Raw genomic sequence first — 26,815 nt, 5'->3', positions numbered from 1 at the left:
CGAGGAATTGAAAAATCGTGTCCAAAAATCAAAGTCGAAAAACCAAACAATCGAGAATTTGGAAATTGCCAAGTCAAAAAATCAAAAAGTCCAAAACTCGCCAGAAAGAAATGTCGAAGAATCCAAAAATCAAACAGTCAAAAAGTCGAAAAATCGAAAATCCAAAAACAACAATTGGTAAATCAGAAAAACGAAGTCAAAATATCCAAAAAACCGAAATTGGAAATTCGAAAATTCAATAATTCAAAAAAACCAAAAATCCAAAATTCAAAAAGTGAGAACTCTAGTAATCAAATAGACGTAAAAACCAAAAATGGAAAAACGCCAAAATCTATGCAAAAAAGCCCAAAAATCTAGAATTTAGAGATTGCGAAGTCAAAAAATCGAAAATTCCAAAATAAAAAAATCAAAACCACGAAAAAACGGAAAGTCGAAAAATTCGAAAATCAAAAATCGCAAAAGCCAAAAAGTCGGAAATTTAAACGTGTAACAATTTATATATTATATGGATATAATAAAAAGGAACTCAAAAAATCCAAAAATCCAAGAATTGAAAAACAAAAAGTCGAAAATTAAAAAATAACAATGAAAATAAGAAAATAAATAAAAAATCGAAAAATAGAGGAATCGAATACTCGAAGAGTCTAGAAATCGAGAATTGAACAAACCCAAAAATAGGGAAATCAAAAAATGCAAAAACCGAAAATCAAATTATCCTAAAATCGGAAAGTACATAAATTCATAAATCGCAAAATCCAAAAAAAAATTTGAATAACTAAATTAAAAAAAACTTGACCCGATCTAACCCGACCTGACCTGTCCACACAGTGTTACTTCGCGGTAAACATGTTTCCAAATCCGCATATTTTGTGACGCCAAATCATCAAGAATGCCTCGATTACTACCAACATTAATCACCCGACATTTTCGTCACTATGGATAAAATACTGCTCCGAAAACAACAACTTGCACTCTTTGACGGACATTAATCGAATTCCCCATGAAAACCCAACGTTGCATCGATTTTTCTCAAAAATAAAAACTCCCGATAAACAAACGCCACTTCTGTCAATTACCGTATAATTAACACGTTAATGAAAAATCAATAAACCGAGAAAATGCCTGTAAATTTGACACCGCCACCATGAAACCGCAAACACCAAGTTTTCAAATTAAATTTCCGGTTTGAGCGCAGCGGGTAAACGAAAATTACAGCATTTAATTAAATTTTTGACGTGCTGTTAACCGCTTAATCCGAATCGAGTCCCCGAAAAAGTCAAATTATAACAGATCAAAATCAATCGTCTTCTGTGATAGAAACTAGTCCTTACCTTTCCGGAGCGGCGGTTTCCGGGGCCGAGTCCTCAGAAGGCATTTGAAAGCGACCACTCGAAATACTTTAATAAAGCTCGAAAAAGCGAATTTTTCTTCACTTTATAAATAATTGAAATTGCTTTCAGGATGATGGAATTTCTTGGCGGGGACCAGCAAACCTGTAAAATGAAATTAAATTTTATGTGGAGAATTTGCCACTTGTGCTTGGAGGAAAATTCATATTTTCTTAGCGGCTCTTGGGCTTAATCACTTTATTTTTTATTATTTGCGGGGAAAACGACTCTCTTGACATAAAGCGGGTTTAAAACGTTACGCCGTGTCAATTTCGGGTGATTTATTGCGAGATGATGAAGCAAGCTTTTTAATATCGGAGACTGGGTGATTCTAAAACAAAAACGGCGGCTGGTGGGTGCATACACCTGCTGGGTTTCGGGGGACGAGGTGGCGGCATCGAACTGAAATCAATCCTAACGACTGCGCCACTTTCGCTAACTAGTTAGAGTTGAATTTAATTTCGCGGTTGGTCTGTCTGTGGACTGATTGCTGTCAAATTTTGTGTGTTGGTAAAACAAAAACCAAAATTTAAATAATCACTCTCACCATCAATAGAATGACGTCATCCCCAAATTTACAATAATATATATTCTTTAATTATATAAAATAAGATACTCCTGCACTTGTGATCCATGAATCCGTATTGAGTTTTCACGCTAGTCATTCAGACTTTATTTTAACTTATAAGGATCATCATAAAAGAATATTTTACGAGGCTGATTTTTGATGTTTCAGTTTTTCGACTTTTCGATGTTTCAATTGCTCGATTTTTAGACTTTTGGATTTTTTTAATTTTTCGATTTTTAACTTCGATTTTTCGACTTTTCAATTTTTCGATTTTTAGACTTTTCGATTTGTCAACTTTTGAATTTTTTGACTTTTTTATTTCTCGACTTTTGAATTTTTAGATTTTTCGGTTGTTCGATTTTTCGCTTTTTTGATTTCTTAATTTTTCGACTATTTCGAATTCCTAATTTCTATGTTCTTGGATTTTTCGACATTCCGATATTTTTACTTGTTTTTTTTGTTTTCAGAATTTTCGATTTCTCGGCTTTCCTATTTTTGGACTTTTCGATTTTTCGATTAGCCTGTTTTTGGACTTTCCGATTTTTCGATTTCTCTATTTCTCAACTTTCCGATTTCTCGATTTTTACATTTCTCTACTTTTCGATTTTTCAGTTCTTCTATTCTTAGATTTCTCGATTTTTCTATTTTTGGATTTTTTGGATTTTCGATTCCTCGATTTTTTGATTTTTCGAATCTTCGATTTTTTACTTTTAGAATTCCAAATTGATTTTCACTCTCGATTTGGTAATTTTTGAATTTTTTGATTCTTCGATTTTTCGCTTTTCGAATTTTCAATTTTTGGATTTAAATTTTTTCACATTTCAATTTTAGATTTCTCGATTTTTAAACTTTTCAATTTGTCAATTTTTGCATCTTTTGTCTTTTTAATTTCTTGACATTTGAATGTTTTGACTTTTTGACTTTTCGGTTTTTCGATTTCTCTATTTTTCAACTATTTGAAATTTTTCCACATTTCGAGTTGGCCAGTTTTCGATTTTTCGACAAATCGATTTTTGGATATTACGATTTTGTTTTTTCCGATTTATCAGTTTTTGATCGAAAGTTTTAATTTAATTTTCGAATTTTCAAAAATTTCGATTTACAAATTTATTTTTGGGGTTTTGCATTTTTTGATGTTTCGATTTTTCGGTTTCTTTGTTTTTCGAGTATTCGATTTTAGATTTTTCAAATTTCCGATTATCCAATTTTTTGATTTTTCGTTCTTCCACATTTCGTCTTTCCAATTTTTTAGATCATATTCGATTTTCCGACTTCTCGATTTCTCAATTTTTGAATTGTTTCATTATTTGACTTTTCGATTTTTCGATTTCTCTGTTTTTGAGTTTCCGATTTTAGATTTTTCAAATTTCCGATTTTCCAATTTTTTGATTTTTCGTTCTTCCACATTTCGTCTTTCCAATTTTTTTGATCATATTCGATTTTCCGACTTTTCGATTTCTCAATTTTTGAATTGTTTCATTATTTGACATCTCGATTTTTCGATTTCTTCACTTTTCGACTTTTTGATTTTTCGACCATTTCGAATTCCTAATTTCTATGTTTTTGGATTTTTCGACATTCCGATGTTTTCACTTGTTTTTCTTTTTCGTTTTTAAAATTTTCGATTTCTCGGCTTTCCTATTATTGGATTTTTCGATTTTTTCACTTTCCGGTTCTTCGATTGGCTGATTTCTCGATTTTTACATTTCTCTACTTTTATTTTACGATCTCTCGATTTTTCTATTTTTGAATTTTTTGGACTTTTCGATTCCTCGATTTTTTGATTTTTCGAATCTTCGATTTTTTGACTTTTAGAATTTCAATTTGATTTTTCAGTCTCTCGATTTGGTAATTTTTGAATTTTTCGATTCTTCGATTTTTCGTTTTTCGAATTTTCAATTTTTGGATTTTAGTTTTTTTCACATTTCGATTTTAGATTTCTCGATTTTTAGACTTTTCGGTGTGTCCATTTTTGGATCTTTTGTCTTTTGAATATTTTGATTTTTTGTCTTTTTGGTTTTTCGATTTCACTATTTTTCGACTATTTGAAATTTTCGACATTTCGAGCTGGCTAGTTTCCGATTTTTCGACAAATCGATTTTTGGATATTTCGATTTATCAGTTTTTGAACTTACAAATCTTTAATTTTCAAATTTTCAAAAATTTCGATTTCTGTATTTTTGGAGTTTTGCATTTTTTGATGTTTCGTGTTTTCGGTTTCTTTGTTTTCCGCGTTTTCGATTTTAGACTTTCCAAATTTCCAATTTTCCAATTTTTTGATTCCACATTTCGACTTTCCAATTTTTTTGATCATATTCAATTTTCCGACTTTCCGATTTCTCAATTTTTGAATTTTTTCATTATTTGATTTTTCGATTTTTCGATTTCTCTGTTTTTGAGTTTTCGACTTTAGATTTTTCAAATTTTCGACTTTTCCGTATTTAAATTTTTCGACTTTGAAACTTTTCGACTTTTCAATTTTTGGATTTTTCAACTTTTCGATTTCTTTGATTTTCCATTTTTCGATTTTTAGAGACCAATTTTTCAAATTTTGGATATTTCGTCTTTTCCATTTTTGGTTTGTTCAACTTTTGACTTGGATTTTTCGATTTATTATTTTTTCGACATATCGATTTCTCGATTTTAGATTCTTCGAACTTCCCATTTTGTAATTTTTTGAGTTTTCGAATTTTTGACTTTTCGTTGTTCGAGAATTCGATTTTTCAATTTTTGGATTTTTGAAAATTTGGAAGTTTCATTTTTTCAATTTCTCGATTTTTCGTTTTACGACATTTCGATTTCTCGGTTTTTGGATTTTTACATTTTTCAAATTTTCGATTTTCGATTTTTGGATTTGTAGACTTTCCAGTTTTTTTATTTTTCGATTTTTCGCCTTTCCGATTTTTCGATTATATTCGATTTTTGACTTCCCGGTTTCTCAATTTTAGATTTTTCAACTTTCCAACTTTTCCATTTATTAATTTCTCGGTATTTAGACTTTTCGAATTTTTAATTTTTGAAAACACAAAAAGTTAAAAAATTTTGATTTTATAAATTTTTAGATTCTTTGTTTTTCCCATTTTTGGACTTTTCGACCTTCCAATTTTTTTTTGTTTTTCTGCTGTTCGATTTCTGGACATGAGATTTTTCTAATTTCCGACTTCCGAATTTTTAGCTTTCTCGATTTTTGGATTTTTCGAATTTCCCATTTGGGATTTTTCGACTTTTTGAATTTTTGATCTTTCGTTCTTCGACATTTCGACTTTGCAATTTTTGGATTTTTGAATATTTGGAATTTTCGGCTCTTCAATTTCTGAGTTTTTAGGCTTCAACTTTTCAATCTTCGGATTTTTTGACTTTTCGATTATAGATTTTTTAAAATTTCGACTTTCTGATATTTCAATTTCTCGAATTTTAAACTTTTAGAATTTTCCATGTTTGAATTTTTCGACTTTTAGATTTCTTTAATTTTCCATTTTTCGATTTTTAGATACCGATTTTTCAAATTTTGAATATTTCGTCTTATCTATTTTTGGTTTGTTCGATTTTCGACTTCGAATTTTCGATTCATTGTTTTTTCGAAATATCAATTCTTCGATTTTTAGATTTTTCGAACTTCCCATTTTGGAATTTTTTCACTTTTCGTTCTTCGACAACTCGATTTTTCAATTTTTGGATTTTTGAATATTTGGAATTTTCTATTTTTCAATTTCTCGGTACTTTAACTTCCCGAATTTTTCAACCTTCCGATTTTTCTATTTTTCTGCTTTTCGATTTCTAGACATTAGATTTTCTTATTTTTCGGCCTTCTTATTTTTGTTTGCGTTCTTCGACATTTTGATTTTTAAATTTTTGGATTTTTGAATATTTGGGATTTTCGGTTTTTCAATTTCTCGATTTGTAGGCTTCGACTTTTCAATCTTCGGATTTTCAACTTTTCGATTTCTCGATTTTTAGATTTTTCGAATTTCTTATTTTGGAATTTTTTAACTTTTCGAATTTTTGGCTTTTCGTTCTTCGAAATTTTCGTTTTTCAATTTTTAGATTTTTGAATATTAGGAATTTTCGGTTTTCAATTTCTCGATTTGTAGGCTTCGATATTTCAATCTTCGGATTTTCAACTTTTCGATTTCTCGATTTTTAGATTTTTCGAATTTCCTCTTTGGGATTTTTACATTTTTCAAATTTTCGACTTTTTGGCTTTTCGATTTCTAAACTTTTCAAATTTTCGACTTTCCCATATTTCAATTTCTCGACTTTTAAACTTTTCGACTTTTCAATTTTTCGATTTTTAGATATCGATTTTTTGAATAAATATTCAAAATTTGTCGTTTCCATTTTTGGTTTGTTCGATTTTTTAATTCGATTTATTGTTTTTTCGACATTCGATTTCTCGATTTTTAGATTTTTCGAATTTCTTATTTTGGAATTTTTTAACTTTCGATTTTTAGACTTTTCGTTCTTCGAAATTTTGATTTTTCAATTTTTAGATTTTTGGATATTTGGAATTTTCGGTTTTCGATTTCTCGATTTTCCGTTCTATGACATTTCGATTTCTCAGTTTTTGGATTTTTACATTTTTCAAATTTTCGATTTTCGATTTTTGGATTTGTAGACTTTCCAGTTTTTGTATTTTCCGATTTTTCACCTTTCCGATTTTTCGATTTTATTCGATTTTTGACTTTCCGGTTTCTCAATTTTAGATTTTTCAACTTTCCAACTTTTCCATTTATCAATTTCTCGGTATTTTGACTTTTCGAATTTTCAATGTTTGAAAACACAAACAGTTAAAAAATTTTGATTTTTAAAATTTTTGGACTCGTTGTTTTTCCCATTTTTGGACTTTTCGACCTTCCAATTTTTTTGTTTTTCTGTTTTTCGATATCTGAACACGAGATTTTTCCATTTGTCTACTTCCGAATTTTTAGCTTTCTCGATTTTTGGATTTTTCGAATTTCCTCGACTTTTTGAATTTTTGATTTTTCGTTCTTCGACATTTCGACGTTGCAATTTTTGGATTTTTGAATATTTGTAATTTTCGGCTTTTCAATTTCTCGGTTTTTAGGCTTCAACTTCTCAATCTTCGGATTTTTTGACTTTTCAATTTATAGATTTTTCAAATTCTCGACTTTTCAATATTTCAATTTCTCGATTTTTAAACTTTCCGACTTTTCAAGTTTTGGATTTTTCGACTTTTCGGTTTCTTTTATTTTCCATTTTTCGATTTTCAGAGACCGATTTTTCAATTTTTGGATATTTCGTCTTTTCCATTTTTGGTTGTTCAATTTTTGACTTCGAGTTTTCGATTCATTGTTTTTTCGACATACCGATTTCTCGATTTTTAGATTTTTCGAAAATCCCACTTCGAAATTTTTTTACTTTTCGAGTTTTTGACTTTTCTTTCTTCGAGAATTCGATTTCTCAATTTTTGGAATTTCGAATATTTAGAACTTTCGAATTTTCGATTTCTCGATTTTCCGCTCTACGACATATTGATTTCTCGAATTTTTGGATTTTTACTTTTTGGAAATTTTAAATTTTCAATTTTTGTATTTTTCGACTTTTCGCCTTTCTGATTTTTAGATTTTATTCGATTTTCCGACTTTTCGATTACTCTATTTTTGGATTTTTGCATTTTTTGATTTTGCAATTTTTAGATTTCTGTTTTTCGACTTTTCGATTTTTGGATTTTTCAAATTTCCGATATTTTTAATTTGTCATTTCTTCTAGTTTTCATTTTTCAATTTTAAAGTAACTCATTTTTTTTTAATTTTTCGAATTTTCAGTTTGTGTCCTATTTTTTTGAAGTTCTTGATTTCATACAATTCTGCAGTTTTTACATTTTTTTTTATTCGAAAAGTTGAAAATCGAAAAATTAAAAATCTAAACACTAAAAATTCGAAAATAATTCAAAAATCGAAAAAACTGACAAATCCAAAAACTGAAGAAACGAAAAATTGCAAAATCGTAAAAATAAAAAATAGAAAAATTGCAAATCGACGAACTGAAGAACCGAAATATTGAAACATGGAAAAAAAAATCTAAACCCAAAAATGCAAAATCGAAAAATCGTCAAAATTGTAAACGAAAAAACTTTGACAGTGAAAAGTAAAAAATTTTAAAAGTTATAATTGTTATTACATATTTAAGATAAAAAGTAAACAAATTACAAATCAAAAATTGAATAACCGAAAAAGTGAAAAATCGGAAAACTGATCGGAAAAATTAAAACAACGAAAAACTGCATAAACAAAAATTTGAAAAAACAAATAATTATAAAATTAAAAATTGAAAATCGAAACATTCGAAACAAACCGAAACGAAAAATTGCAAAACGAAAATTGTAAAAATGAAATTTGAAGAATCGAAAAATTGAAAAATTTAAAATTGAACTTTTTTTATTTTACATCAATTATCCAGACTGTAAACATAACGACCCCAAAACCCCCAACACCCGCCTTTCCCCAGTTTTTTTTCCAAAAATGCCATTAATCCCAGTCCCTACATAAACCTTTGTGTATTTTAAAGACGTAATTGAATCATTTATTTACAAAAACTAAATCTTTGAGTGCAGAGCCGCTCTTATAAATGTAATTTCCTATTCAACTCGCCTGCGGTAAATTCATTGTTTCTCTTTCATCAAGCCCAAAATTTCCTTATTTTTCTCCTCATTTATTATTTAATTTAGTTGTCATCGCCGACTTTCCCTCGTCTCGTTAAAGCCGATCGGACGTCGCCGAAATCTCGAAATGGAGAATGTCGCCATGAATTCACGTGTTGTCGGAATGTGGACGGTAAATTCGACAATAAAAAATTAATGACAATAAAACAGGGAAATATAAGAGAACTGTAAAAAAGTTACGACAGTTTAATTTGTTTTTTATCGATATTTTGCTCCCAGCATGAAAACGGTTGTTTCCAGTGATTAATACTTTAAGTGAAGCGGAAAAAAATCTTCCTTGAAACTTTATAAGTGATCCGAAACGTGCGCGATTGTAATCCTGGTAGTTTCGGAGGCTAATTGTGTTTACGATGCAATTACCACTTCCATGTCGAGAGCTTAGAGCTTAATCAAGTGATACATGTACGTTATCGTTTATCACCTAAACTCATAATTAGTAAATGTGGCGAGTGCACGAGCATTTGATTTTCTTGTTCAACAAACACAAGTTAAAGTGAAGTTGGTGGCAAGAAGCACTAACTGCACTGATCGAAATAACATGGGTAATGTAAACTTGCAAATCTATCTTGGGGGCTGCTCATAGAACGAAAACACAAACTGTTGTGAGTGTCGTCTAATTAAAATGATGTTGAAATGTTGTCGAAATTAATAGAACAGACAAACGTTTTGCGTCATAGTTTACGTGGGATGTATTTTCGAGCTTTGAGATATATAAATAACGTAGAAAATAAAATACAACAATGCACTACTATTTCTATTATTTTAATTGATTTTCTAGCGAACATTGCTAAAATCTTGTTCATTTTTTAAAAAATTTGGATTTCAAATAAAATTTTTCCAAAATGTTGATTCGGAACTTTAAACATGCTATATTTTTGGAAATTTCGACCATTTTCGAAATTCAACCAGACATTTTCTTGAAGATTTCGACCTCTAGAAGCTACTTTCGGACCCATTTCTGTGATAACTCCTGCCATTTGACCAGAATCGCCATTTGAAATATGGCAATTTTTACGATTTTCCAAAAAATTGTATGTTTTTGGAATCAACGCGTCGAAATCTCTATCCTTGAATTTTTTTGTAATTTTTCAGCAACTTTTTTAAAATAAAAAAAAACCCTATGAAAATTTCGGCCAAAAAAATGTCAAAAAACCGAAAAATCCAAAAATGGGAAAGTCGAAAAGTAGAGAAATACAAAAATGAAGTAAAGTCTAAAAATTGAAAAATTGAAAAGTCTAAAAACCAAAATATTGAAAAATTACGTAGAAAAATCAAAAAGCTGAAACATAGAAAAATGGAAAAATTGAAAAAACCGAGAATCAAAAAATCGAGTCCACAATCCAAAAATCAAAAAATTGAGAAGTTGAAAGGTAGAAAAATCCAAAAATTACAAAATCGGAAAGTCCAGAAATCGAGAAAGTGAAATATTTTCGAAAAATTTAAAAATCTAAAACCGAGAAACCGAAAAAGTTTAAAAATCCATTAATTGAAAAATGAAAATTTTAAATAGAGAAATCAGAAAGTCGAAAAATCCAAAAATCGAGTCCAGAAATCTAAAGATCGACAATTCCAAAAATGGGAAAGCCAAAAACTGTAAAAATTAGAAAATCGATGAGTCAAAAATCGGAAAATCCAAAAATCGAAAAGTCTAAAAACCGGAGAATCGAAAAGTCAGAAAGGCAAAAAATTTAAAAAACCAAAAATGGGAAAATCGAAAAGTAGAATAATACAAAAATGAAGAAAAGTCTAAAAATCCAAAAATTGGAAAATTGAAAAGTCGAGAAATCGAAAAATTGAGAAACGAACTCGAAAAATCGAAAAGATGAAAAATAGAGAAATCAAAAATTCAAAAAATCGAAAAATCCGAAAATCCAAAAATCGAGTTTACGATCCAAAAACCAGAAAATTGAGAAGTTGAAAGGTAGAAAAATCCAAAAATCGATAAATGAAAAATCCAAAATTCGAAAAAGCGAAAATTCGGATCATCAAAAAATGGGAAAGTCGAAAAATGAAAAATCCAAAGTTACTTTTGGGCTCATTTCTTCGAAAACTCCTACCATTTTTCCAGAATTGCCAAATGAAATAGGACAATTTTATACCGAGGCTTTAAACATGCTATATTTTTGGAATGAGAGCGTCAAAATCTATATCCCTGCATTTTTTGGAAATTTCTTGGCAACTTTTTCAAAACCAAGAAATCAAAAACTCGAAAAATAGAAAAATCGAAAATTCCAAAAAACCTGAAAAGTCGAAAAATCCAAAAATCGTAAATTCGAAGTCTAAAAATATCTAAAAATTAAAAAATCGAAGAAAGAAAAGTCGAAAATCAAAAAATCAGAAATAAAAAAGGCGAAAAATTAAAAGTTCAAAAGTCCAAAAATTTGATAAACCAGAAAAATGAAGCCAAAAACTACAAAAAACAAATTGTAAAGTGGAAAAATCAAAAATTCAAAAACCGAAAAATCGAAAAATATAAAAATCCAAAATTCGGAAAATCGAAAACTCTAAATATCAGAAAGTCAAAAATCAAAGAGTCGAAAAATACAAATATCGAAGAAACGTAAAGCCGAAAAATCAAAAAAACCGAAAATAGGAAGGTCTAAAAATCTCAAAATCAAGAAAACAAAAAGTGGAAAAATCGAAAAATTGAAAAATTGAAACGTCTAAAAATCGGAAAATTGAAAAATTACGTAGAAAAATCAAAAAGCTGAAACAAAGAAATGGAAAAACTGAAAAATCCGAGAATCAAAAAATCGAAAAATTGAGAAGTCAAAAGGTAGAAAAATCCAAAAATTAAAAAATTGGAAAGTGCAGAAATCGAGAAAGTGAAATATTTTCGAAACATTTAAAAATCTAAAACCGAGAATACGAAAAAGTCAAAAAATCCATTAATTGAAAAATAAAAAATTTAAATAGAGAAATCAAAAATTCGAAAAATCCAAAAAACGAGTCCAGAAATCGAAAGATCGCCAAATCCAAAAATGGGAAAGCCAAAAAATATAAAAATTAGAAAATTAGTCAAATAGTCAAAAATCGGAAAATCCAAAAATCGAAAAGTCTAAAAACCGGAGAATCGAAAAGTCAGAAAGGCAAAAAATTTAAAAAACCAAAAATGGAAAAATCGAAAAGTAGAATAATACAAAAATGAAGAAAAGTCTAAAAATCCAAAAATTGGAAAATTGAAAAGTCGAAAAATCGAAAAATTGAGAAACGAAGTCGAAAAATCGAAAAAATGAGAAATAGAGATCTCAAAAAATCAAAAAATCGAAAAATCGAAAAATCCGAAAATCAAAAAATCGAGTTTACGATCGAAAAACCAGAAAATTGAGAAGTTGAAAGGTAGAAATACAAAAATCGATAAATGAAAAATCCAAAATTCGAAAAGTCGAATCATCAAAAAATGGGAAAGTCGAAAAATAAAAAATCCAAAGTTACTTTTGGGCTCATTTCTTCGAAAACTCCTACTATTTTTCCAGAATTGCCAATTGAAATATGACAATTTTGCACCGAGGCCTTAAACATGCTATTTTTGGAATCAGAACGACTAAATCTATATCCTTTCATTTCTTTGTAATTTTGCAGCAACTCTTTCAAAATCAAAAACCCCCTTATAAAAATTTCGGCCAAAAAACCGAAAAATCCAAAAATGGGAAAGTTGAAAAGTAGAGAAATACAAAAATGAAGAAAAGTTTAAAAATTGAAAAATTGAAAAGTCTAAAAATCGAAAAATTGATAAATTACGTAGAAAAATCAAAAAGCTGAAACATAGAGAAATGGAAAAATTGAAAAATACGAGAATAAAAAAATCGAGTCCACAATCCAAAAATCAAAAAATTGAGAAGTCGAAAGGTAGAAAAATCCAAAAATTAAAAAATCGGAAAGTCCAGAAATCGAGAAAGTAAAATATTTTCGAAAAATTTAAAAATCTAAAACCGAGAAACCGAAAAAGTCGAAAAATACATAAATTGAAAAATGAAAAATTTAAATAGAGAAATCAGAAAGTCGAAAAATCCAAAAATCGAGTCCAGAAATCCAAAGATCGACAAATCCAAAAATGGGAAAGACAAAAACTGTAAAAATTAGAAAATCGATGTCAAAAATCGGAAAATCCAAAAATCGAAAAGTCAAAAAACTGGTGAATCGAAAAATCAGAAAGTCAAAAAATCAAAAAAACCAAAAATAGGAAAATCGAAAAATGGAATAATACAAAAATGAAGAAAAGTCTAAAAATCCAAAAATTGGAAAATTGGAAAGTCGAAAAACCGAAAAATCGAAAAATCGGAAAATCCGAAAATCAAAAAATCGAGTTTACGATCCAAAAACAAGCAAAATAAGAAGTTGAAAGGTAGAAAAATCCAAAAATCGATAAATGAAAAATCCAAAAATCGAAAAAGCGAAAAGTCGAATCATCAAAAAATGGGAAAGTCGAAAAATGAAAAATCCAGAGTTACTTTTGGGCTCATTTCTTCGACAACTCCTACCATTTTTCCAGAATTGCCAAATGAAATAGGACAATTTTGTACCGAGGCTTTAAACATGCTATATTTTTGGAATTAGAGCGTCAAAATCTATATCCCTGCATTTTTTGGAAATTTCTTGGCAACTTTTTCAAAACCAAGAAATCAAAAACTCGAAAAATAGAAAAATCGAAAATTCCAAAAAACCTGAAAAGTCGAAAAATCCAAAACTCGTAAATTCGAAGTCTAAAAATATCTAAAACTTAAAAAATCGAAGAAAGAAAAGTCGAAAATCAAAAAATTAAAAATAAAAAAGGCGAAAAATTAAAAGCCCAAAAGTCCAAAAATTTGATAAACAAGAAAAACGAAGCCAAGAACTACAAAATACAAATCGTAAAGTGGAAAAATCAAAAATTCAAAAATCGAAAAACCGAAAAATTGAGTAACGAAGTCGAAAAATCGAAAAGATGAAAAACAGAGAAATCAAAAAATCAAAAAATCGAAAAATCGGAAAATCCGAAAATCAAAAAATCGAGTTTACGATCCAAAAACCAGAAAATTGAGAAGTTGAAAGGTAGAAAAATCCAAAAATCAATAAATGAAAAATCCAAAATTCGAAAAAGCGAAAAGTCGAATCATCAAAAAATGGGAATGTCGAAAAATGAAAAATCCAAAATTACTTTTGGGCTCATTTCCCTTGCATTTTTTTGTAATTTTGCGGCAACTTTTTCAAAATCAAAAAACCCCCCAATGAAAATTTCGGCCAAAAAAAAAGTCAAAAAACCGAAATATCCAAAAATGGGAAAGTCGAAAAGTAGAGAAATACAAAAATGAAGAAAAGTCTAAAAATAGAAAAATTGAAAAGTCTAAAAATCGAAAAATTGAAAAATTACGTAGAAAAATCAAAAAGCTGAAACAGAGAAATGAAAAAATTGAAAAATCCGAGAATCGAAAAATCAAGTCTACAATCCAAAAATCAAAAAATTGAGAAGTCGAAAGGTAGAAAAATCCAAAAATTTAAAAATCGGGAAGTCCAGAAATCGAGAAAGCGAAAATTTTCGAAATATTTAAAAATCTAAAACCGAGAAACCGAAAAAGTCGAAAAATCCATTAATTGAAAAATGAAAAATTTACACAGAGAAATCAGAAAGTCGAAAAATCCAAAAATCGAGTTCAGAAATCAAAAGATCGACAAATCCAAAAGTGGGAAAGCCAAAAAATGTAAAAATTAGAAAATGGATGAGTCAAAAATCGGAAAATCCAAAAATCGAAAAGATTAAAAACCGGAGAATCGAAAAATCAGAAAGTCATATAATCAAAAAAACCAAAAATGGGAAAATCGAAAAGTAGAATAAAACAAAAATGAAGAAAAATCTAAAAATCCAAACATTGGAAAATCGAAGTCGAAAAATTGAGAAACGAAGTCGAAAAATTGAAAAGATGAAAAATAGCGAAATCAAAAAATTAAAAAATCGAAAAATCGATTAATTGAAAAGTCGAAAGGTAGAAAAATCCAAAAATTAAAAAATTAGAAAGTCCAGAAATCGAGAAAGTAAAATATTTTCGAAAAATTTAAAAATCTAAAACCGAGAAACCGAAAAAGTCGAAAAATCCATTAATTGAAAAATGAAAAATTTAAATAGAGAAATCAGAACGACGAAAAATCCAAAAATCGAGTCCAGAAATCGAAAGATCGACAAATCCAAAAATGGGATAGCCAAAAAATGTAAAAATTATAAAATCGATGTCAAAAATCGGAAAATCCAAAAATCGAAAAGCCTAAAAACCGGAGAATCGAAAAATCAGAAAGTCAAAAAATTAAAAAAAAAAACAAAAATGGGAAAATCGAAAAGTAGAATAATACAAAAATGAAGAAAAGTCTAAAAATCCAAAAACTGGAAAATCGAAAAGTCGAAATGTAGAGAAACGAAGTCCAAAAATTGAAAAGATGAAAAATAGAGAAATCAAAAAATCAAAAAATGGAAAAATCGAAAATTTGCGAAGTTGAAAGGTAGAAAAGTCCAAAAATTGATAAATAAAAAATTCAAACTTCGAAAAATCGAAAAGTCGAATCATCAAAAAATGGGAAAGTCGAAAAATGAAAAATCCAAAATTACTTTCGGGCTCATTTCTTCGATAACTCAAATATGACAATTTTGTACTGAGCCCTTAAACATGCTATATTTTTGGAATCAGAGCGTCTAAATCTATATCCTTATATTTTTTGGAAAGTTTTTGTCAACTTTTTCAAAATCAAGAAATCAAAAACTCGAAAAATAGAAAAATCGAAAGTTCCAAAAAACCTAAAAAGTCGAAAAATCCAAAAATTGTGAATTCGAAGTCTAAAAATATCTAAAAATTAAAAAATCGAAGAAAGAAAAGTCGAAAAATTCAAAAATCAAAAATGAAAAAGGCGAAAAATCAAAAATCCAAAACGCCAAAAATTTGATAAATCAGAAAAGCCAAAAAATACAAAAAACAAATCGTAAAGTGGAAAGATAAAAAATCCAAAAATCTAGAAATTGAAGAATGCAAAAATCCAAAATTCGGAAAATCAGAAAAAATCAAGGAGTCGTAAAATACAAATATCGAAGAAACGTAAAGTCGAATAATCCAAAAATCAAAAATCGAATCAGAAAAACCAAAAATAGGAAGGTCTAAAAATCCCAAAAACAAGAAAACAAAAAGTGGAAAAATCCAAAAATTGAAGAATCGGGAAATTGAAAAATCATGTCGGAAAATCGAAGTCAAAAAATCGAAAATTCAGAAATCAAAAAATCCAAAACTCGAAAAAACGAAAAGTAGAAAGATCGAAAATCCAAGAAGTCCAACAATTGATTGAATCAAAAGAAAATAATTCAAATGTAAGCCGATTTTTAGTGAAGGTTTTAAAGGCGACAAAACCAATCAGTTTTAATTATTAACCTCTACTTAAGACACATATCTCAGCCCAGGGTGCATTTTAAGGGCAGTTAGAGTCAGTGTAGGAGTTTATTTTTAGTTCATTTGGTTTCTGTAATTGGAATCTCTTCCTGTTGAAATCCATAAATATTATTATTGTTATTAATATTATTGGAATCTTGCACCTTAAATCCCCTATATTTTTGGAATTCGCAGTCGCTGAATTTTTTGGTATTTTTTCAGCAACCTTTTCATAAACAAACATTTTCTTGTAAATTTCGACCTCCCGAAGTTACTTTTGGCCCCATTTCTTCGACAACTTCTATCATTTTTAAAGAATGGCCAATTGAAATATGGCAACTTTTAGGATTTTTCAAGAAAATTGGAAGTGTTAAGGCAACGGGAAAACGATGTTCTTAAATATTGACAAGATGGCTTTTAAGTTGATTTTTTTACTCCAACTGAGCACAATTTATTTCTGCACAGAATTTAGTGTACACATATAAATCTCGTTTGATAAAGCTTTATTTTCAGTGTGTCCGACCGTATTTTTTAAAACTTTACCACTGAACTGACATTAATGCAGTAATTTGGCCCCGTTACAATTGCATGCATAAATTATGGCCACAGCCTCCAGCGGAGGTTAAATTTGTATATCATATTTATGACTAAATTTAATTTTCATCAACCAACTGCTCGCATAAAAAATATTCTTCCTCGTTCATAATTAGTCGATTTTGGAGTTGTTAATTACTCCGTAAACACAAAATTCTTGCCTTACAATTTCCTTTAGCACTTTAATTAACATTAGTTAATTTTAATACGTCAAGAAATACACAACCGCCACGCTAAATTTAACAAGTCCGTAAATACCTGTCAATTTTAATTAAACCCACCGAAGCGCTCCCCGAATTTATTCGACTGTTGAAAATCCACCAAGAAAATTACTTCGTATTTATAAATCCCCGAAATCTGCGCAACTTCTTGCCTCGTCATTAAAAAATCCCACATCTCCACACAACAAAGAACTTTTTCTGCAAACAATTAACAGTCTGCCAACACACCTCGTGGAAATGAATCACCTTCCTAAAGCCCTTGAGCTTTCTCCTAACCCTCTTTCTGCAGGAGCAACAAAAGGTCAACACTCTTTTTCCCCGATAAATAAATAAATAAATAGAAATGGGAAAGTTGCATGAACGGTTTCGAAGGGCAAATGAACAGTAAAAGGATGGATGTGACCTTCGGGGATTGACGGGGGCGGATGAGGACGAAAACACGGCGAAAATGAAAGCGGTCCATTTGGGAGCACACAGGATAATTTGCTTGTTCGGGACGACAAAGTTTAACTACGAATATTAAAGACTGACTGACGGAGGGCGGTTATGAATACAAACCACTTAAAATTCTGGACTAATAAAGGGGAGATGTTTGACCGGGGAGCTTTTGTTTTTGGAGTTTCATTCAAGATTGGCCCTTTGGGGCAATTCTAAATAAATCTTCTTTGATGCTTTCGAGGTAGAAATGATGTCATATGGGGTGTACGTTTTCATTGGACGCAGGAGTGGAATTAAATATTTGTGACGGGTATTTTTTAGTTTAGTGAGGTTTTGTCGAAAAACTTTCACTTTTAATTGTTTGTACCTAGGTGTACAGAAATAAAAAGATATTGATTGATTACAGTGTGAAAAAAGAAAGCAAGAAATAAGGGAAAAATGGTTAGAATGGGATATAAAAAGTTAACTGTAGATGGCAGAAATTTTGAATGGAGTGAAGAAGGGCAGACTCAAGAAGGTAGAAAATTTTTAATAAAGAGCCAAAAGAAAAGGAAAATTGGAAGGAAACAAGGCAAAGGAAAAGAAATAAAGGATGCAGATAGGGAAATCGGAAAAAAAGAAGCTGGTCCAAATTAGAAGAAAAAGGGGTGAAGGTACTGTTTTGGAATGTCCAAGGGTTGCGAAAAAAGGAAAAGTAGCTGTTAAGATAAGACTGATTTTGGCAAATGAGATATCCTCTAAGAAAAGAGAGTGTGGGTGGGCGGGGCTAGCACCTGTTAACATAAAATTGATTTTGGCAAATGACATATCCTCTAAGAAAAGAGAGGGTGGGTGGGCGGGGCTAATAGATTTAATTAAATTTACAACAATTGCTGTTGGCCCCAGCTTCGATAGCAATCCAAAAGTATCAAATTAATTTTTCCATTTTTCAATTATTGGATTTTAAAACATCATTTATTCGATTTTGCAACTTTTCGATTTTTAATTTTCCAATTTCACGATATTCAGTTTTTTAATTTTTCGATTTTTCAATGTTGCAGTTATTCTAATCTACAACTTTGACGATCCTATAATTTTTTAACTTTATTAATCACAAACATCAAGATTCACTTTTTTAGACTCTAAAAAATTCTTTCAATTCAAGAGATATCTATGAATAATTTTGAGGAACACCTAAATGTGCTCGCTGCACTCGCGTTCTTATTATTTATTTATTTTTTTAATCAATTTTGTGTCATTAAAACATTTACGTCAGCAAGCTTACATAGTATCTACTAAAATAATTCTCGAAATGTCCCTATCAAGAAAATAGCTCTGAAAAACACCAATGACTAAAACGCGCGCGTAGCGAGCACGTTCAGGATATGTAAACTTACACTTTTAAAATACACTAACATTGTTCTAAATAATTTAGCTTCTCGAGGACACCAACGGTTATTTTTTTAAATTATACCTAAACGTGCTCGCTGCGCTCGCATTCTAATCGTTCTTTTTTTGCAGTTTCGTCTCGTAGAAGTGATTAAGAAAGAATCGCAGAGAAGTTATCTAAGTTTTCTTATAGTATGTAACAAAAAATCTCTAGACCGACTACTCGCAAAAACAAACGATTAGAATGCGAGCGCAGCGAGCACGCTCAGGTTGTTGAGGTCCCTCTGACCTTTGTGTTCAGACATATTTTCAAGATTTACTTTTTGGACACTAAAAAATTATCTCATTAATAATAATTTAGCTTGCGATGATGAATAATACTGAAAAACACTCGCTGCACTCGCATACTCTTTTGAATTAATTTAGTGTCCCAAAAGCATTTACGAATTAACGATCAGCGTAGTTTTTCATATAATAACCCTCGAAATCTTCTGTCTCTGAAAAAATTAATATAAAAAAACGAGCGTAGCGAACACGTTCAAGATATTTCAATCATTGGTAATTACAATATTTAAATTCACACTTTTAAATGACAAAAAATTGTTCTAAGTAATTTAGCTTCTCAAGGTCACCAATAAACTTTTTTTTTTAATAAAACCTGAACGTGCTCGCTACGCTCGCATTCTAGACTTTCTTTTTTTGCAGTTTAGTCTCATTGAAGTAATTAAAAGAGAATTTCAGCAAAGCTATCTCGTCTAAGTTTTGGAGGAATAATAAATCCCCACGAATTCCTTGTCAAGGTAAATTACTCTGAAAAAAAGTCAACAAAAAAAATGTTGTTAACAATTTGAAATATTTGGTTTGAAAACGAAAATTTTGGAATATCTCAAAGAACGTCATTGGAATTTTCGAAGCCGAAAATATTTTTTACACAACAAAATCTACAACAAAATGTCATCAGCTCATTTTTAAAGATGCTGGCAAAACGGTCAAAGATTTGATCTGATCTGAATCATTGAAAAATTGAGATTGTTGAAAAGTGGTCTAAAAATCGACAAAAAAATTCTAATTTTGAACATCAGATCTCGACGAGCTGATGTTCAAAAAAATAACGTGTTGATTGTCCTGGGGCAAGGTTTTCTGAAATATTCGATTTGAAAATGAATTTCTGAGTTATCTCAAAAACATTATCTATATTACATACTTACTTTAATTATCGATTTTGAAAAAATTCTTCATATTTTCGAAAAACTGAAGTCGAAATAATTTACACAGGTAGAAATCAACACCTTTAGATAATTTTTGAAAAGTGTTGGTAGAACTGTCAAAATTTGATTCGAGTTGAATTGTTGAAAAAATTGAATGTCTAAAAATTCTGGGCGACAGATTTAAATGAAGGTGTTGATTGTCCCGGACCAAAATTTTCTGAAATATTTGATTTGAAAACGAAAATTTTGGAATATCTCATAAAACGCATTTGGCAAATGACGTACCTTCCATACAAAGAGAGGGCGGGTGGACAGGACTAATACATGTCAAGATAAGACTAATTTTGGCAAATGGGATATCCTCTAAGAAACGAGAGGGTGAGTGGGCGGGGCTAGTACTTGCTAAGATAAAACTGATGTTCGCAATTGACATATTCTCTAAGAAAAGACAGGGTGGGTGGGTGTTCTAGCACCTGACAAGATAAGACTTATATTGGCAAATGTAACACTACCCTTCACTTACTGTCAAGGTAATTTACTTTGAAAAAATCAATCTTAAAAAGGTGAGCGTAGCGAGCACATTCAGGATATTTCAGTCCCACAGACTTTGGTGATCACAATATTTAAACCCACATTTTTAAATAACAAAAATTGTTCTTAGTAATTTAGCTTCTCAAGGACACCAATAAATAATTTAGTAACACCTAAATGTGCTCGCTGCACTCGCACTACGAATATTCTTTTCTTGTTTTTATTACAATTACTCTCGAAATCTTCCTGTCAAGATATTGTGAAAAAATCAAACCCTAAAATGCGAGCGTAGCGAGCACGTTCAGGATGTTTAATATAATAATCTTTAAACTCACATATTAAATAAATTAAACAAAAAAATAGTTCTCAATAAGCGAGCACGTTTAAGATATTTCAGTCATTGGTAATTACAATATTTAAATTCACACTTTTAAATGGCAAAAAATTGTTCTTAGTAATTTAGCTTCTCAAAGACACCAATAAACTTTTTTTTTATAAAACCTGAACGTGCTCGCTACGCTCACATTCGAGACGCTCTTTTTTTACAGTTTAGTCTCATTAAAGTAATTAAAAGAGAATTTCAGCAAAGCTATCTCGTCTAAGTTTTGGAGGAATAATAAATCCCGATGAATTCCTTGTCAAGGTAAATTACTCTGAAAAAAAGTCAAGCTCAGAATGTTTAAAGTCATATTTTTAAAAAACAAAAAAAATTGTTGTCAACAATTTGAAATATAAATAAACCGAAGCCGAAAATAATTTTTACACAACAAAATCTACAAAAAAATGTCATCAGCTCATTTTTAAAGATGCTGGCAAAACAGTCAAAGATTTGATCTGATCTGAATCATTGAAAAATTGAGATTTTTGAAAAGTGGTCTAAAAAACGACAAAAAAATTCTAAGATATAGATCTCGACGAGCTGATGTTCAAAAAAATAACGTGTTGATTGTCCTGGGGCAAGGTTTTCTGAAATATTCAATTTGAAAATGAATTTCTGAGTTATCTCAAAAACATTATCTATATTACATACTTTAATTATTATCGATTCTGGAAAAATTCTTGATATTTTCGAAAAACTGAAATCGAAATAATTTACACAGGTAGAAATCAACACCTTTAGATAATTTTTGAAAAGTGTTGGTGGAACGGTCAAAATTTGATTTGAGTTGAGTAGTTGAAAAAATTGAATGTCTAAAAATCCACAATTCTGGGCGGCAGATTTAAATAAAGGTGTTGATTGTCTCGGACCAAAATTTTCTGAAATATTTGGTTTGAAAACGAAAATTTTGGGATATCTCAAAAAACGTCATTTATCGATTCTGGAAAAATTGTTGGAATTTTCGAAAAACCGAAACCGAAAATAATTTTTACACAACAAAATTTACAAAAAATGTCTTCAGCGCATTTGAAAGGTGCTGGCAAAACGATCAAAGATTTGATCTGATCTGAATCACTGAAAAATTGAGATTTTTGAAAAGTGGTCTAAAAATCGACAAAAAAATTCTGGACGAGCTGATATTAAAAAAAATTAAGGTGTTGATTGCTCTGGGGCAAGGCTTTCTGAAAATTCAATTTGAAAATGAATTTCTGAGTTATCTCAAAAACATTATCTATATTACATACTTTAATTGTCGATTCTGGAAAAATTCTTGATATTTTCCGAAAACTGAAGTCGAAATAATTTACACAGGTAGAAATCAACACCTTTAGATAATTTTTGAAAAGTGTTGGTAGAACGGTCAAAATTTGATTTGAGTTGAGTTGTTGAAAAAATTTAATGTCTAAATATCCACAATTCTGGGCGGCAGATTTAAATGAAGGTGTTGATTGTCCCGAACCAAAATTTTCTGAAATATTTGGTTTGAAAACGAAAATTTTGGAATATCTCATAAGACGTCATTTTGGCAAATGACGTACCTTCCAAACAAAGAGAAGACGGGTGGACAGGACTAATACCTAATAAGACTAATTTTGGCAAATGGGATATTCTCTAAGAAACGAGAGGGCGGGTGGGCGGGGCTAGTACTTGCTAAGATAAAACTGATTTTCGCAAATGACATATCCTCTAAGAAAAGAGAGGGTCGGTGGGTGGGCTAGCACCTGATAAGATAAGACTTATATTGGCAAATGTAACACTACCCTTCACTCACTGTCAAGGTAAATTACTTTGAAAAAATCAATCTCAGAAAGGCGAGCGTAGCGAGCACGTTCAGGATATTTCAGTCCCACAGACTTTGGTGATCACAATATTTAAACTCACATTTTTAAATTCTTAGTAATTTAGCTTCTGAAGGACACCAATAAATAATTTAGTAACACCTAAATGTGCTCGCTGCACTCGCACTCTGAATATTCTTTTCTTGTTTTTATTACAATTACTCTCGAGATCTTCCTGTCAAGATATTGTGAAAAAACCAAACCCTAAAATGCGAGCGTAGCGAGCACGTTCAAGATATTTAATATAATAATCTTTAAACTCACGTATTAAATAAATTAAACAAAAATATAGTTCTCAATAAGCGAGCACGTTCAAGATATTTCAGTCATTGGTAATTACAATATTTAAATTCACACTTTTAAATGACAAAAAATTGTTCTTAGTAATTTGGCTTCTAAAGGACACCAATAAATTTTTTTTTTAATAAAACCTGAACGTGCTCGCTACGCTCGCAATCTAGACGCTCTTTTTTTGCAGTTTAGTCTCATTGAAGTAATTAAAAGAGAATTTCAGCAAAGCTGTCTCGTCTAAGTTTTGGAGGAATAATAAATCCCGACGAATTCATTAGGTAAATTACTCTGAAAAAAGTCAACCTCAGGATGTTTAAAGTCATATTTTTAAAAAACAAAAAAAATGTTGTTAACAATTTGAAATATTTGGTTTGAAAACGAAAATTTTGGAATATCTCAAAAAACGTCATTAGAATTTTCGAAAAACCGAAGCCGAAAATAATTCTTACACAACAAAATCTACAAAAAAATGTCATCAGCTCATTTTTAAAGATGCCGGCAAAACGGTCAAAGATTTGATCTCATCTAAATCATTGAAAAATTGAGATTTTTGAAACGTGGTCTAAAAATCGACAAAAAAATTCTAAGATATAGATCTCGACAAGCTGATATTAAAAAAAATAACGTAAATAATTTACACAGGTAGAAATCAACACCTTTAGATAATTTTTAAAAATTGTTGGGAGAACTGTCAAAATTTGATTTGAGTTGAGTTGTTGAAAAAATTGAATGTCTAAAAATCCACAATTCTGGGCGGCAGATTTAAATGAAGGTGTTGATTGTCCCGGACCAAAATTTTCTGAAATATTTGGTTTGAAAACGAAAATTTTGGAATATCTCATAAAACGTCATTTTGGCAAATGACGTACCTTCCAAACAAAGAGAGGGCGGGTGGACAGGACTAATACCTGCCAAGATAAGACAAATGGCAAATGGAATATCCTCTAAGAAAAGAGAGGGTGGGTGGGCGGGGCTAGTACCTGATAAGATAAGACTTATATTGGCAAATGTAACACTACCTTTCACTCACTGTCAAGGTAAATTACTTTGAAAAAATCAATCTCAAATCAATTCAGGATATTTCAGTCCCACAGACTTTGGTGATCACAATATTTAAACTCACATTTTTAAATAACAAAAATTGTTCTTAGTAATTTAGCTTCTCAAGGACACCAATAAATAGTTTTTTAAAGTTCACGTGAATCTCTAGATCACTAAAAAATTCTCTCATTGATAATAATTTAGCTTCTCAAGGACACTGACGAGTAATTTTAATGACACTTAAACGTGCTATATTTTTTTAAATAATGTGAGAATACTTTATTCTGAGAAAAATCTAACCTGACAAATAGTATCAGGTCATCGTTCACAATTTTTTTATACAGTAAAATTTACTAAAAAATCAGGCAAATTTTGACTAGTCAGTACCAGTCTATCACCGACATGCACATTAAAAGTCAAGGATGACTCGATTAAAATCAATATTGATATTGAACACTTTACAAACTTTATATTCTAGTGCCACATTTTCTACACCAATGAGCATCACGGAAACATTAATTACGCACAAAGCAGTTAACTCGTTTGAAATGACCACACTTTACGCACTCTGAACACACACATTTATACAAATTCGCGTTTAAAACTCAAAGCAAATCGCATTCGAATAGACGGACTAAAAGTTCACCTAAATGACGTCATCAAATTTTTCATGGAGGGAATCAAAACAGAATAAACACCTGGAATGTTGTTTAGATCGAGAATTAACCACGTTAAGATATTTAAATAAAATTAATTATTTGAAGAGTAGCACCCGAACACATTTTTAATTTTTCAGACTTGTATGTGTCGAAACCTCAGACCGATTTCCACCCACAAACATTTATGCTAACGTTGCGTTTTATCCGATTTAATTATTCAGCCCGAATTTACTCCCCAAGTGTCTCCTGGTTTCTCTTTTGCATCCATATTTTAAAGGCCACGACTCGTAAAATCGCCCCAAATGAATGTAACCCTGTTTTATCGAAACTTTCTTGTAGATAAACACAATAAAAAGCCCGGGGCAATTTTTTACCCTCATTTGAATGTAGTCGAACAAAAACCGAATTCATTCCCTCGGGCGTTATTCCGTCGACATTTTTCTAAATTAATCGACTTTCATCGCGCGAAAAAAAGCAAAAGAGCCTTTTTTAATTGGAAATTATAATGTCATTAAACATCGGAGCTTATTAAGAGCACGCCATTATTTTTTATTCATATCGGTTACAAGAAAAGCGAGCTTTGCTGAAGAAAGCGATGCATTTTTCATGAGTTTGTGCAAATACGAACCTTCCTGAGTCCTTAAACATCTCAGCAGGATAAATAAGTGTCAATTATTGGTGGTGGTCGAGTTAAAAAAAAAGCGCTGGAAAAAAAAGTCGATGGAAATAAATCGCGCCGACTTTTCCAGATTGAGTGTGGTGAAAAGCTCGCGGAAATCGGTTTTTCGCGCAACTGTGAAGCGCCTCGCTTCAGCGCCCGAACTTCACTGACTGAAACTCTGAATATGTAACCTGTTAGGATTCTGAAAATCCACCCCCACCAGCATGTCGCATTGATCTGGAAAAGGCTTTTCACTGTGTTATCTAAATTTTAATATAAATAAGTGAATCGAAGTTGGGGAATTTACATAAATTTAAGGGCAGTTACTTGATGGAAAAAGTGTTTAATGGATGGAGGGTTTACGTAAACAAATCTGTTACGTGGGCTTGCGTCATCGCAATCAAATTTTTCAAGTAATTATGGTGAAATTTCATCGAAGCCAAGGGGATACGTCAATTTCAATTAAATTTTATTTGGCTCCATTCCACAAATTGCTTTTGTTGTCATAAGAGGGGGAAATAATTGTAGAATAATAAAGGAGGGCGAAATGGGCGAAAGCGGCGTTGATATAACAAACAAATATAAAAACCTATGAAAACTGTTATATTGGGAATTGGCCGGGGATTCTGGACGGGTTGTTTGCTTGCTTTCAACATTTAAACGGTTGGGGTAATGGCTTTGGGTTTTCTTAGCTCGGGATTAGCGCTAACACGAGCTTCTTCACTGGCATTTCTGACGAGAATTTTAATTAAGTTCAGCTGTCAAGTTTCCAAAAACGATGTGGATTCATAAACCACAACTACAACAATATATTGTTTCACAATATTTGGACAATCTTGTAAAATTGTAAAATTCCTTACTGCAGTTTCGATATCTTAACATATTTGAAAATTGTGTTTGAAACTTCGAAAGCTTGAAATTAATTGGAGACTACGTTGACACTTTAGTTCAAATGTCACTCCAAAGTCGCACGTTGTGGCTTTCTTAATATTTTTATATTCTTCAAGAGCACACAGTTTCAAATGGAAGTGTCAGTGTGTTGGTTATAATTTTGAGTTAAATTCAAACTCAAGTTTTGGCAGTGTAAAATTGTGGAACCGTTTTAAGCGTAAAAACTCAGTTCTAAAAGTGCCATTTGTCGTTATTTAAGGTTAATTTTCCACAATTTTAAAACTTTTGTCTAGTGTCATTTTACATTTACATTTGGAAGCCGATTTATGACTTCAACTTAGAATAAATACTGTTTCTAGAAATGTGAAATTCCTTGTACTTAGATCTACATAGATTTCAAACATAGAATAAACTTTTAAAAACGTTGTTGGAGTTTCCAGATCACACAGTTTCAAATGGAAGTGTCAGTGTGTCGGTTATAATTTTGAGTTAAATTCAAACCTAAATTTTGGAAGTGTAAAATTGTTGAACCGTTTTAAGCGTAAAACTCACTTCTAAAAGTGCCATTTGTCATTGTTTGAAATTAATTTTCCACAATTTTAAAACTTTTGTCGAGTATCATTTTACATTTACATTTGGAAGCCGATTTATGACTTCTACTTAGAATAAACATTGTTA

The 26,815-nt window shown here is 30.4% G+C and overlaps 1 protein-coding gene across 1 annotated transcript in view; it reads right to left on the bottom strand.

The window, feature by feature from the left end:
• LOC135125453 (phosrestin-2-like) overlaps positions 1-25,362 on the bottom strand; it is a 153,419-nt gene extending 128,057 nt beyond the window's left edge. Inside the window, exons 1-2 of the mRNA XM_064051091.1 lie at positions 25,214-25,362; positions 1,332-1,493 (exon numbers count right to left, since the gene is read on the bottom strand). Coding sequence (XP_063907161.1) covers positions 1,332-1,375 — 44 coding nt within the window. The 5' untranslated portion in view covers positions 1,376-1,493; positions 25,214-25,362. The remainder of the gene's footprint in view (positions 1-1,331; positions 1,494-25,213) is intronic.
• Between the last annotated feature and the right edge of the window lie 1,453 nt (positions 25,363-26,815).

This window comes from Zophobas morio, unplaced genomic scaffold (genome assembly GCF_036711695.1).
Source record: "Zophobas morio isolate AGI-343-1 ecotype UQ-CSIRO unplaced genomic scaffold, CSIRO_AGI_Zmor_V1 ptg000008l, whole genome shotgun sequence".
Taxonomy (NCBI): domain Eukaryota; kingdom Metazoa; phylum Arthropoda; class Insecta; order Coleoptera; family Tenebrionidae; genus Zophobas; species Zophobas morio.
Note: the sequence above shows the minus strand (reverse complement) of the source record. Positions and strands in the feature narration are given on the sequence as shown.